General features: G+C 37.3%; 1 protein-coding gene across 1 annotated transcript; it reads right to left on the bottom strand.

Annotated features, from left to right (window-relative positions):
* Positions 1-31: 31 nt before the first annotated feature.
* On the bottom strand, positions 32-13,069 carry si:ch211-225h24.2 (testis development-related protein). The gene is made up of 4 exons (XM_004083590.5): positions 12,599-13,069; positions 7,183-7,239; positions 2,836-2,951; positions 32-1,940 (listed from the first exon to the last, which is right to left on the bottom strand). Exons 1-4 carry the CDS (start codon positions 12,683-12,685, stop codon positions 1,523-1,525), a joined length of 678 nt encoding a protein of 225 aa, XP_004083638.1. The 5' UTR covers positions 12,686-13,069; the 3' UTR covers positions 32-1,522.
* Between the last annotated feature and the right edge of the window lie 568 nt (positions 13,070-13,637).

Raw genomic sequence — 13,637 nt, forward strand, 5'->3', positions numbered from 1 at the left:
TTGGGTGAAGCTGTAAAGATAACAGAAGCAGAACAGTCATAAATTTCTTTTATTTTGCTTTGAGGAAATGTGAGCCAGCACTTTAGATGAGAAACAACAGGACACAGGTATCTGTGCACACCTCAGTGATCATCAATTCAGGAAACATTACAAAAAGAGGAGGAAAGACAAGTAAATACGTTTGTCAGTGGCAAAAGAAAAAAGGATATATTTAAAATGTAACTATACTTCATGTAATCTAACATCCAGATATGTACAAAGAATTTAAAAATAGATTTTTCTATTATTTTATTTTTTTGAAAATCTATTGCAGGTAACTGGAGATCGGAAGCAGGATAGTGTGAGATTACAAAGATTTGGTTAACCATTAAGGCACTTCAAAAGGTGCAGAACAGGAATTTTTACTATTATTTTTCTAACTGATAAACTTCGTCAGCATCTGATTTATTAAACAGTGCAATTTATTAAACAAATTTTCACAAATCTGGCTTTCATGAGCTACAAACCGATGCCAAGGAATGCAGAGAGTGGATGTTTGTGAGCATAAAACCTGGCATTAGCTGCAAGATTCCCATTACATTGCAATTTATAAGCTGTTTTGTGATTGCACAACCCAGTTTTTTTACATTTAGCTAAACGTCAGCAACACATCAGCGTGTTAAGGAGACATAAAAGTATTTTTTTCTCAGTTCTGTGCAACATCTCATGGATAAATGCAAGGACTTTGTAAATCACAGCTTGTTACAGCAGTTGCGTGCTTTTATTTGATCGGATTCTTTGCCAGTGAATCAAATGTCCTGTGAACTAAAAACAAAAGCATAAAATAAAAACTTGAAATCAAGAACTAAAAACTTAAAATAAAGAACTTCATAAATAAATTCAGTACTTCATCATGGTAAAATAACTGCAAACAGCAACTAAAAAAAGTGTGAACTGCCGATTTGAAGCCTCAAAATGAACTTTTGTGCCTTAAATGATTACCAGTATACTGACATGAGTGATAATAGGCTTGAAATGTGTAAAAGCTTTAATTGACTTACTATTATAAGACTTTATTTATTTAGCCCATTTTGGATGCAGAAGTCTGAAACAAAAAAGCGAATTAAAAGATGATTTCAGTCCAGCCTTTTCTGCTGTCATGGTGTGGAATAGGTGAAGGTGAAGTTGACAAAATTCTCATCAATGTCAGCTGGGATCAAAATATTCCAGGTTTTCTCAACATCTATTTATGTATGATGTTCAACTTCCATTTTTAGATTCTGTCTTGTCAAAAGCTGAAAAAGATTCCTAAAGTAGAAATGCAGCCAAAGTTGAAAAACGTGTCCTAATGGTCGTCAAGGGTACTGAAGTTAAGGCACTTTGGCATCATTGCCACACGTGATGGTTGCATATAGTTGTTTTAGTCAACAACACCTTTTTGTTTTTTTCTGCAGTTAGGAAACAATTGGATAGTTGGTTCAATTTGTTGCTCTTGGTTACAGTGAACTAATTAGGAGGTAGAAATGTTTTTCTTTAAAAACAGCTATTTGAAGCCCCCCCACACACCCTCAGACACAATCCCTTTTCTTATCCTGCTGATTCCAGCCAGCTTGACCTTGGCGCGGGCCGTCCATCTGACGGCCGCTGCTGAGTCGTTGGAGTCCGACAGGTTAGCGTAGCGGGAAGAGTCCTCCTCCAGACCCCGCCCTTCCCAGGTGGGTATTTCCACAGGAAAGCCTATGGAGTCAGCGGGCACCACGTCTTCTCCCAGTCCCGGGGGTTCATCACACGCAGTCTCTGGTAGATTCTCCAGCTGAGGCGGCTCCCACCCCTCTATCTTTTCTAGTTTTTTTGCAGGAGAGATTTGCCTCATCGTCATGGTGACGCTCTCCCAGAAGCAGAGTGCTTTTTCCTGTTTGTCCTTCTTCTCCTTCTCATCATCCTTGATTTTCTTCTGAGGCCTTGAGAGAAAACAAAGGGTAAAACTTGTTCACATATAGAACCATTATGAGTGAAGCACAAATACTGTAACTATAATTGGGACCGACCAGTTTGGGAAATGGTGTTTATAAGACGTCTAAACATTGTAGACTTGAACTTTCCCCATACAGTGAGAAGGAATTCCCTTTTGTTTGACAGAGCTAAGTGATTAATGTCGTTTTTTTCTTTTCATACATGTTCCACTTCCTTTGCAGGTCTAAAAAATAACAACTGCAAGGAAACTAAGTTCAGGGGTCCATATGAGCATTACCAAGTTTATGGAGATGATGATCATTTCTGGTCATATTTTCACACATATCCAAGTAAAAGCTGCAACTGTGATATAAAATAAAAAAATAAAAATGTGTGCATTTAATATACTAAACAAGTTATTGCACAATTTGTGTTTCCAGAAAAACAGAAAAGCTGATTTGTAATTAAGATTTAAAAAAAAACTAAAAAAAGACTTATGAACTAAAGCACACTTTAGAAAGCGTCCTGATCCTTATCTAGTATTTTTGGTGTTTATTTATTTGGTGTTTATTGATTTCTGTCAAAAAATTTTACCCAAGAAGCCTCATTTAAAGAAAACTGCTTTAATATGTGATGAAAACCTCAAATTTGGCCTAAATGTAATTTCAAATGTAATATCAAAAAGTTTCATTGGAATCCTATGTAAAGTAAAATGTCTAAACTCTAATTAGACCCAAAAAAAAAAGATAAATCCTTTTTGTTTTTTTCATACTTTCCCTTATATTTTCTGTATTTTTTGCATCTCCTCATCACAAGACTGAGTCTGTTCCCTCGCTAACATTAGTAAAAAAAAAAATTCTTATGTTAGTCAACTAATTTGCTAAATGAAAAGGGCCACCCTACCCTTTCCGATCAGCAGCATTCACTCCGGTCAGCAGAAGATGCTCATCGTCCTTGGAAGACAGCATCTTCTTCTCCCTCCTCTCCTTCTTGGACATAATTTTCTTGACTTTGGCCTCCTTGCAAAAAAGAAGAATAGAGCATGAATTCATATATCTCCACAGTAGCCTTATGCCCATCCCTATACAGTACATCAGGATTTACAATCTCTGGAAGATGGAGACTTTAAGGAATTAGAAAGATCTTGCAGTTTTCCAGACCAACTGTTCAATCTGTAAGCTTCCCGGGTTCTCAGCACATTCCAGAGGGAGACCTTTTACACTCCCTGTGAAACTCCCAGCTATCCTCCCTGCTCTTCAAATGCTCTCTAGTGAGTGAAGATATGTGCCTTTTCATAAGCAAAGGAGTAAAAATTTGGATTTGTTTTTTTGCCTGAGAGGAATTCCTGATCTCAGAGCTAAAGTTCACAACCTTTACTCCTCCTCACATCCATGCCTGCCTTTGCTTTACTTGTGCTACGCACAGGATTATCTGATTAAATCCAGACTGTCCCCCTCTGCAGCTCCCCTATTGTTACTATAAATTCATAAATCCAGACTCCTAGGAGACAAATAGGAACATCTTCAAAAATGTCTGTCACCGGATGAAACTTGGGAATGTCAGATTTTTATATTAGATAAGTGCACAGTTATGCTATTTAAAAAGAAAAAAACGATAATAAATGAAAAAAATAATTTCCTCCCAGTCGTTTCTGACTCTTCATCTTCACCAACAGCCCTGAGGACAAACCTCCCGCCGGTTTCTCTGACTTCATCGTAATCCAAAATAACCTCGGCATTTTGTCTTTTCTTTACTTATTTGCTAACAAACAATTTAATATACTGTGTTTTAAGTGTTTCAGGAAAGAAAGCGGATGCTAAAATAATGGAAAATCTATTGGAGCTTTTCATCCAGTTCCTCAACTCATAAACAGCTCTCACAAGAAGGCTGTTTGTCCTAATATGAGCATAAAACAACATAAGGAACAGGACAAGCAGCCGCGCGGAGTATTGAAGCGGTCTGAAGCTATTTTCAGAGTTGTTTTTCCTGCAAAGTTATTGTTCCAGTCCAAAAGGTACGGCTCCTCGAAAGAATGCCACATTTCCTTCCCTTCTCCAGACCAGACGCTCTTCTCCTGACAAACACGACTAAATATGTTCTGGGTTCAAGGTCGCCTACCGTAGACCAACAATGTCTGGAGCTGTGCATTGCCAAGGCAGTCACATTTTAACACATTTGTGTAAGCCATATTTTACTCAGTACATGACCAGTGACTCCATTATTACAGAAAAAATGTAGAAAACTGTGTTTCGTTCAGTCAAACCACGAGACACCAACAAATCAAAAATACCACAAGAAATGTTCTGTTAATGGTCAGAAATTTGAAGATTTCCGTGTTTGGTTTTGCTGACGGGGACATATTTCCTTTTAGGTTCAAGTTAATTATTGAGAATTTGGCATAATTATAGGTTTGCAAAGCTTGTCTTGTTTTTGGAGTCTAATTAATGGAAAGGTCCGCAGCCTTTTTTGGAATAAAGAAGTCAAAAGGCCACAAGTTTTCGATTTGATCAATCTGTTTTATTTTTATTCTAAGTAGATAAGATTGTACATTATATTTATTTTCTTCATTTTTTCATTGTAAACTACACTCACTGACTACTTTATTAGAGGCACCTGTCCTACTGCTTGTTGCTATGTGATTGGCTTCTAATCAGTCAATCACATAGCAGCAACTTAGTGCATTTATTCATGCAGACATGGTCAAGGTGATCTGCTGCAATTTAAACCAAGCATCAGAATGGAGAAGAAAGGTGATTTAGGTGACTTTGAACATGGCATGATTGAGATAGAAGGCCTGGTATTTCAGATACTGCTGATCTACTGGGATTTTCACCCACAACTTTTTCTAGGCTTTACAGAGAATGGTACAAAAAAGAGAAAATATCCAGAGAGCGTCAGTTCTGTGAGAGGAAATGCCTTGTTGATGCCAGAGGAGAATGGCCTGACTGGTTCCAGCTGATAGAAAGGCAACAGGAACTCAAACACCGGTTACGACCGAGGTCAGCAGAAATGAAATGCATCTCTGAACACACAACACGTTCAAGCTTTAGGCAAAACGTCTACAGCAGCAGAAGAACACACCGCATGGCACTCCTGTCAAATAAGAACAGGAAACTGAGGCTGTCATTCAAATTCAAAGTTTAAATTAATTTTATTTCTATAGCACCTTTCATGTAAAGAAAACAGCTCACGGTGCTGTACATAAAAACACACAAGAATGCAAAAACACCAATGCAAAAATAAATAAATAAGCCCCTCATAATAAAATACACAAAAATAAAATACACACGTAAAAGAGAAATTACTTAAAAAGAAAAAACCTTAAGAACAGAGAACCAAGAAGGTGCCGTCTGCTCTGTCCTCCTGGTGGCCTGGGTGTCAGCATAGACACAGGATCACCAAAATTAGACAACAGCAGATTGGAAAAACCTTGTCTGGTCCAATGAGTGTCCATTTCTGAGTCAGAATTTGGCATCAAAAACATGAAAGCATGGCTCCATCCTCCTTTGTATCAATGGTTCAGGTTGGTGGTGGTGGTATAGTGGTGTGGGTGTATTTTCTTGGCCCACTTTGGACCCCTTAGTACCAATTGACCATTGTTACAACGTCACAGCCTACCTGAGTACTGTTGCTGACCATGTCCATCCCTTTGTGACCACAGTGTACCATCTTCTGATGGCTACTTCCAGCAGGATAAGGTGCCATGTTATAAGCTAGAATTACCTCAGACTGGTTTCTTGAACATGACAATAAGTTCACTGGACTCAAATGGCCTCCATAATCTCCAGATCTCAACCCAGTAAAACAGCTTTGGGATGTGGTGGAACGGGAGATTGGCACCATGGATGTGCAGCCAACAAGTCTACAGCAACTGCGTGATGCTGTCATGTCAATATGGACCAAACTCTCTGAGGAATGTTTCCAGTATCTTGTTGAATGTGTGCCATAAAGAATTAAGGCAGTTCTGAAGGCAGAAGGGGGTCCAACCCAGTAGTAGCAAGGTGCACTTAATAAAGTACTGGTGACTGTATAATCCTTGAGGCCCAGACACCCCAAGGTTTTTCAAAAAGTAAAACTCTCTTCTGTTGTTTTCTTAAAAGTAAGTCGATTAGGAGTCCTTCAACACATTGAAACTCTAAGGCAGCAATGTTGTAATGTAACATGCTATTAAAATAGGTATTAAATAAGAGGGGTGGCAGACCAGAGTTTTGAGACAATGCATTCACGGCTTGTAGAAAGATTTGAGCACATAAAATATCAACAGGGCAACACCTTTCAGCAAAGCACGGCTGTCAGTGAAGATTATGAAATGATGCACACTTTTTAATATCCCGTGTTGAGAGAAAACAGCCTTCAAAAGCTTAGCTGGGAAGGTGAATTTCATAACTGAGAAAATTCTGTCATCATCTATTCAAAGCATTGATCTCCTCTTGTTGTAAATTTGCTTGTTTGCTGAGACAACCATAGACATTATGGTTTTTTACTTTAATAATTTAATGTTTCTTTAGTGTCGGGTTTTCAGCTCAGAAATTATACCATCTTGTTTGAATGTGAGGTCCTAAAACTAATATATTTTTCCAAAAAAAGGCGAAATTGGGCAAAAAACCAAACCCATAAGGCTCAGAAAGGCTATTCAAATGCCGCAAGAGTATGGAAACAATATTCATGCCCTCAGATCCCAAAACAAGAGAGAAAAGACATCAAATTTACGTCAGTTTATTATGTTTATTAAAAAGGAGTTGAATCTTTTCAATTTTAAATGTTCAGCTGGGTCGCTACGGCCTCTGAATGCAACGCACAGAATATTCAAAAGTCCCTGACGGTGACCTTATCTTGTAGCTTCTGCTCATCTGGATCAAGGATAGCTGTACAAGCATGAACCATAACAAGAAAGCAGTCAGTTTTTAAAGCCATGAGGCTCCTGATAAGGCAGCAGATGATTGCTGGTGTTTATAGATAAACAGTGCAGCTGAAGCCGTCCTCTGACTCACCATCTGAACTCCGGCTGCACTGTCACACTGTTCTTTCCAGGGAAACTATTGACTGTTTCTCTTCATAAACTATTGTTTATGAAGAGAAACATAGATAGACTGTTAGGGAAATTTAATACACTTTGTGTGTGTGTGTTGTCTTTCTTTATTGTCTGCAGAAGGAGATAAGAGAACAAGAGGTGAACGTGCTCAAAATGCAGAAGCAGAATCCATGTTTGCGTCTGGGTAACATCCAAACACCTCTAAAGGTGCTATTTACCTTGGAGAGGACCATGACAGCTTCCTCATCCTCTTCTTCTCCTTCTATGTCTTTATCCTGCAATACACAAACGGCAGCAGTAAGTTACAACAAATGGTGACGCACCAAAGTGCACAATTTACTGTTGTGCATCTGTTTGTGTGTCTGTTTTTTGTATCTGTGTGCAAGCATGTTCCTTTAAAAGAAGAGTTTTAGAGGAGTAACATAAACACTTTGCTGTGTGAAATGGATGAAAGGAAGAAAGGAACTCGAGGGACAAGTGTTCAGAGTTCACAAGAGTTCAGGTTCTTGTCAGAGAAAGCAGACTATCATAATCAAAGAACCCAAAAGCGAATCAAATCTGCCAGTGTGAATGTGCCCTAATAGCACGGCTGCATGCATTCATAGTCAGATCATGTCTTTTCACCTATTAGCTTCCTTTTATCTTTAATTTTGATCTTCATTAGATGTTTAAGATTCTATTCTTTGTTTTTTTGTTGTAGCATTTCAGGTTAAATTTTAATTGTTAAAGTTGTATTCACCTTTTTCTTTTTTTTACATTTCAGGCTTGTTTTGGCATCAACATCCCTAAAAACTAAACTGTGTTAAAGACATCGAACCTAATCTAAATTCAGCTGAGGTAAAAATAAAAAAATAAAAAAAACAGATTAAAAATAAAATTTGTAAAAAGACAACAAAGATAGTTTAGAACTATAAAAAAAAGTGGTGTCAAGGTAAGTAATCAACATTCACACAAAAATATATCTCTATATGCGGCTTAGTATTCATGCAACAAATCTACTGATATGCTAAACAATAATGTATCATTTTATAATACACAGATATTATATGAACATATATAACTGACCAATTTAAATATGATTACTTTCAATGTCTTTATTCAGCTTTTATTTTATTATCCTCTTCTATAATAAGGTAAATATTCTATTTAAAACTTGATATTGCTCAGCATTTATACCACAATGAGTCCTTAAATATTTCATTACTGAAGTATTGCATGATTATCAAAAGCACAAAACAGACCTTTCTGAATTCATTACAGGCATTAAATCCTGGGATGTCAAAACTTAATAGACTCCTGAAATGAGGCCATAATTCATCTGAAACAAAGTTCTAAGAACTTTCAACATAAGAACTTTGTGGAGAAAGCCTTGGAATTAACAAGTCTGAGCAAACTGCTGGACAAAAGCCACCTAAGCTGATCAAAGGCCCCTGTGCACACCCATGGTGAAAAGCACTAAAATTCACTTGGGTAGAAAGACGGTTGAAGGATCGCAGGTCCTAAAGGCAGCAATCAATTGAGTAAAAAAAAGGGGGAAAATCCTCCAAGCACAACAACAACAAAAAGGAAAGTTTTCCTATTTGTGCCCAAGAGGACACCTTTCTGCCGGCCTCTGTCTTTGTGTGTTGTATATGTTTCAAAACCCAGACTGGGTTTTCAGCTCTGCACCCAAAACGCCACACTTCCCCAAGTTCAACATAACACCTCAATTTCAAACAGAACAAGATTCCAGAAATCCGGGAAATTTTCCAATTCACTTTTTTTTTTCCTAAGACAGGAAGCCGATCCCACACGAGCTGGTGGTTAAAGCAAAGAATGAAGCATAAAATGGTAAAAATGTAAAAGAAAGTTGGGAATTTTTGGAAGACTTCTGCAGAATCCTGATCCAGGAGATAAAATAGTTTAGACTGCTCTTGGCCTTGAAGGGGTTTCTTTGTCAGCATTTTTCAAAGTCTAAGAAGCGTCATTCAGCCAACCTAATCCAATTAGTTTTTGCACAAAAGCAGAAATAAGATTTGGTGATAAATATTTGCTTGGATTGCTGTAACTTGACTCTTGCAGATCCGCAGATTTAGTCAGTTTTGCCCAAACATGTTTCCATGACCTGATGACATTTAGCGCGGAGGTCAAGAAAAATTCCTTCAAACAACGTTCACATCATGAACACGAGCAGGAACTCTCCATGAAGTAGAGACTAGCAGCAGGTAATCAAAAACCTTTTTATGGAGACCTACAGCTGGCAGCTCACATGTTTTACAAAAACCTTATCGTTCAGCAGAATGCTTCACTTTTTCATGCTTAAATCAACCTCAGCAATAGTTTTCAAATGCAACTTGATTTTGTTTTCTTCAGCAAAAGTAGAACACGGGCATCGCAAAGCAGAAAAACGTAAGAAAATGATTTTACCAACAGGATTTTGTGTATTTTATATTTTATCTGAGCAATAAAACTCAGATGATTAACCCCTTAAAGCCTGACTTAATTTTCAGTTACATAAAAATATTCTTCAAGGTTTTTCCTATTCAAAATAATGTGGAGTCCTAGTTTTAATTGTTTTATTGTAAATTAGCAACAAACAGAATGAAGGGGTTAAATCACTTCATTGCCAGAAATTGTAAAAAAAATATATATTTTTACATTTTTTGTTTGTATTTTTTTATTTATCTTATTGTGTCTATTTTTCATTTATGTATTATGGTGTTAATACATATATTGTGCTTTTTTCTGTTAAATTACTATTTTTAATTTTTAAGTGATTTTCAAGTTACTTAATTGGGACTATGAGGGGTTACGTGTTTTGGCCAAGGACACAACGATTGTCTAGCCAGGGATTTGAACCACTGACTGTCTGCTGGGCGGATATGATGCTCAAAGCAGGGAACTGGCATGAACAAGAGGCAGGTAGTGGTGACAAAAGTTGTACTTGAGTAAAAATATTTTCACATAAAAATTACATTTCTCAAAAAGACTGTTTTATTTTTAAATAACGATGCAGGTAAGAATTTAAAAAGTAGGTGATGAGAAAATTTGGCACGACAGTAAACATTACAAGTTTTTGAAAAGTTACTCATGTAAATAAAACGGACTGAGGCTACTGTATGTTCAAATTTCCTCACTAATCCCTAATTACTAAAATAAAAATATAGTGCGAGATGTTCTAGTGCCCTGGATTTTAAAAGCAATTTGAATCCCATGTGCACTACTTTTTTCTACTTTTTTCTTCAAATTACAAATTTAACGTCACCCATTTTTGGAAGTAAAAACCTAATAAACATTTCTACGGCACTAGATTTAGGATTTCTAGATTCGAACCCCTTGACAAAAGGGCGAACGTCCTATTTGGTGCACTAAGTAGTGAAGGAATTCAGACACAACCTGAATGAAACTGATTACTAACCAAGAGAGAAAATGATACAATTATTACATATTTATTGTTATTCTGCAAAAACGCAGAAAGATGTGTACAGAGTGAACATTGTTTGGATTTCATCTTTTATTTTATTTTATGGCTTGATGGTTAAGATGCGAGTCTATTGTATGCGTTCTTCAATGGGCCCTTATATGATCCCACTTCACAAAGAAACAGGAGTTCTTTAAGCAGGCAGGTGTGCCAACATCTTGAGCCAAAGACAAGCCTGCTGTACCTGCAGGCTTACAGTCACTCACTGCAAAATGAACTTCAGAGGAGTGACGGAGCATGCATGCCAGATGAAGATGATACCACCAGTGTTTCCTCTCCTCCCACCCGCTTTTATCTCCCTCCTCACCTCAAGATCCTTTAGATTTAGCATCTCTTCATTCTGTGTCTGTACCTGTCTGCCTCAGATGTGCTGATTTAACCTCTAAACATGTTAACTATCTGGTCCGCAGTTAAACCCTAGGGGAGATAAGAGGGAATAAATGTCTAATGACTGTGTAATTACAAGTGATTCATGAAATGGCCTTTTCTAACCCAATGTTACTCTGTTCAGGCTTGAAGGAAAACCAGGAGAAAGAAGTAAGGACCTCACAAACAAGGTCTCTGGCAGAGGAAAAACTACCTTAGGGTTGCTCTATAATTATGTCACTGATTAGATATGTTACATATTTTTGAATTATTTAAAACTAAAACAGCATTTGATTATATGTTAAAGACATTTTTGTTCTACTTTCAATCCTACTTTGTTTTAACAGATGATTAAGACACAAAAATGCCTCACATTTTATGACCTTTTTTCCATTTGAATGGTGCGTTTGAGGTAACTCTGATAAACCTGCTCTCTCATTTGAATGAATGAAAGACGCTGTTATCACAACTTTCACCCTTACTTCATCCTGTATCCCGGTTCTGCCCTATCTGCTGTGTCTATGACATTTTCACTTCCAAAACCTCGCCTTGACCCTTGGAAGTATTTTACTGCCATGGCAACTCAAGGAGACCTTCCTGATGATTTTCCCAGGAAATCTGCAAGGAACAAGCTGCTCCGTCTAATCTCAGATCGGCTCTTAAAGTCAAACCCAGCTCAAAGTCAGTTCTCAGATGTCGAAGGCCACAGGCGCTGATTCCCAGGATACATGAGGACCAAAAAAGTTAAGCCAGGGGTCTCAAACATTTGTGCCGCTCTGTATTAGAGGTTTTCTATTTTTATGTTATTTTTATTTCATTTTCCGTGAAGCTATACTTCTCTGTTCCAAAAGGGCACCTCATTTTGAGCAGGTTTATTCATCATTTATTTAGGTTCAGAGGTTACAGTTCCTTCCTTAGATCCCCTTTGTTGATTTTTGTTTCCAGTTTTATAAATATATACATTAAAAATGACAAGTTTTGATTTTTCTAAAGGTCAAGTTTGTGGTCATTTCTGTCAATCTTAATATTGGTGGAGTTAAAAGATGTTAAGAAAACTCTTTCAAATACTAAAGTGTAAAAGAATGATGTGTAAAACTTTAATAAAGCTTGTTATCAGAACAGTTTGATATTGCAGGACTGTTGCAAACGAGCTTGAATACATTTCCTGGCTAACTGCATGGCAAAATCTAATTTGATTAATCATTTTTAAGTTATCCTTTTTTATAAAATACAAAAAAATTTTTTGTCACCAAATAAAAAAATATTCTAGGGATCCACATTATTAAGACATTTCCACTAAAACGTTCAAAAACCATGTTTTTTCTTCATGGGGGGGCTGCTGGAGGCTCCCCCTGCAGCTTCTATGTGCGTGAAAATTCTGTCTACCCCCGTGGCCCCCACCATGATAGAACCAGCTGCAGGCAAGTGCTGATACAGACTCTATTCAGACCTCACACATGATGTTCTGGAGCACCTGGGACATATGGGCCTTACATAAGCACAACAAAGAATCGTTTATGGACTCCTCTGTCAACTCTGGAACTTGACCTAATAAATAAAATAAAATTAGAAAAAACTGGCTTGAAATGTTTTGTTTGTTACTGTAAGAAACTTTTGTCTCACCAAAACAGTTTTTTTTTTCACTTCAGTGCGCACTAGGTGAAAGACCGACAGGCGCTTCCTCTGGAGATCTCTCCAGAGGAGAGTTGAGAGTTGCTTTATAAATTACCACATCAGAAATGTCTGTTTTCTTATATCATAAATAGCAGAGGTGTCAGTAAAGTGCCGCTTTCTCTGCGCTCTCATACCTTATACGAGTGATGACTGTGCCAGGACATGTCGTCTTCCTCTGACGCATATTCCACCAAAACTTTGCTTTTGGTTTTCTTAAACATATCTTCCTTTTTTTCGTTGAAACAATCTCCCTAAAAACTATATTCAAAGGAGAATTCTTCGTCTTCTTCTTGAGAGGAGATTCACTGCGCTCCGCTGCCTTCTGGCGCCGCGATCGACGCTTTTCTCCCCGGAGCGCAGAAACGCGCGCAGCTCTGCGGCTTCTTCCTCAAACCCAGGACGCGCCGCTCCCCCAGAAAACAGCTCTGTTATCCGAAGATGATCAACAAGCGGCACTTCTTTCAGGAGGGTTTTTGCTGAGTTTCTGGACGGGCTGTACCACCTGAACCTCCTTTTTGGCTCCTCCCACATCCCCCCCTGGCCCGGATCCTTGAAGCCATCACAGGAGGGGAGGAAGGGGTCTCAGCAGGGGCCAACGAAACGCACTAAAACACTCATTTAGTCAAAACAAGGTAAATATATATATATATATATATATATATATATATATATATATATATATATATATATATATATATATATATATATATATATATATATATATATATATATATATATATATATATATATATATTTATGTATATCAAAATTTTCGAAGTTTTGATCCAAAACTGTTCATCATGTTTTCCAAAATTATGTACAACAGTAAATCCTTCAACCCACAGCTGTTTGTCAAATTAAACACAGAAATAACATATTAATTATAAGGTATTTTCATTAAAACCTTGTTCAGAGTAAAAGATCTCTTTAAGTTTTATCTCCAAATTTCTAAACAAAGGTCAAAATATTTTTATATCTAAGTTATGATGTTTCATCTGAGCTGTTATAGCTGTCTTTTAAGCTTTTTATACAAAGAAATTAGCTTTTCAAAATGACTAATCTCATAGATTCACACACACAGACTGCTTGTATAAATTATACAGTACCAGTCTGCAAACTAAATCTGTCCCTCTCTCTCAGAGGCCTCTGACGCCAGCGGAAACAAAAAACACA

Source organism: Oryzias latipes, chromosome 24 (genome assembly GCF_053564925.1).
Source record: "Oryzias latipes strain Hd-rR chromosome 24, Olatipes_Hd-rR_3.1".
NCBI classification, from domain to species: Eukaryota; Metazoa; Chordata; class Actinopteri; order Beloniformes; family Adrianichthyidae; genus Oryzias; species Oryzias latipes.

Coding starts and splice junctions, on each gene's coding strand:
- si:ch211-225h24.2 (XM_004083590.5), bottom strand. CDS start 12,685: ATGTTTAAGAAAACCAAAAGCAAAGTTTTGGTGGAATATGCGTCAGAG. Junction 2,952..7,182: donor CTGTCATGGTCCTCTCCAAG/GTAAATAGCACC, acceptor CTTTTTTGCAAG/GAGGCCAAAGTCAAGAAAAT. Junction 1,941..2,835: donor AATGCTGCTGATCGGAAAGG/GTAGGGTGGCCC, acceptor TTTTCTCTCAAG/GCCTCAGAAGAAAATCAAGG.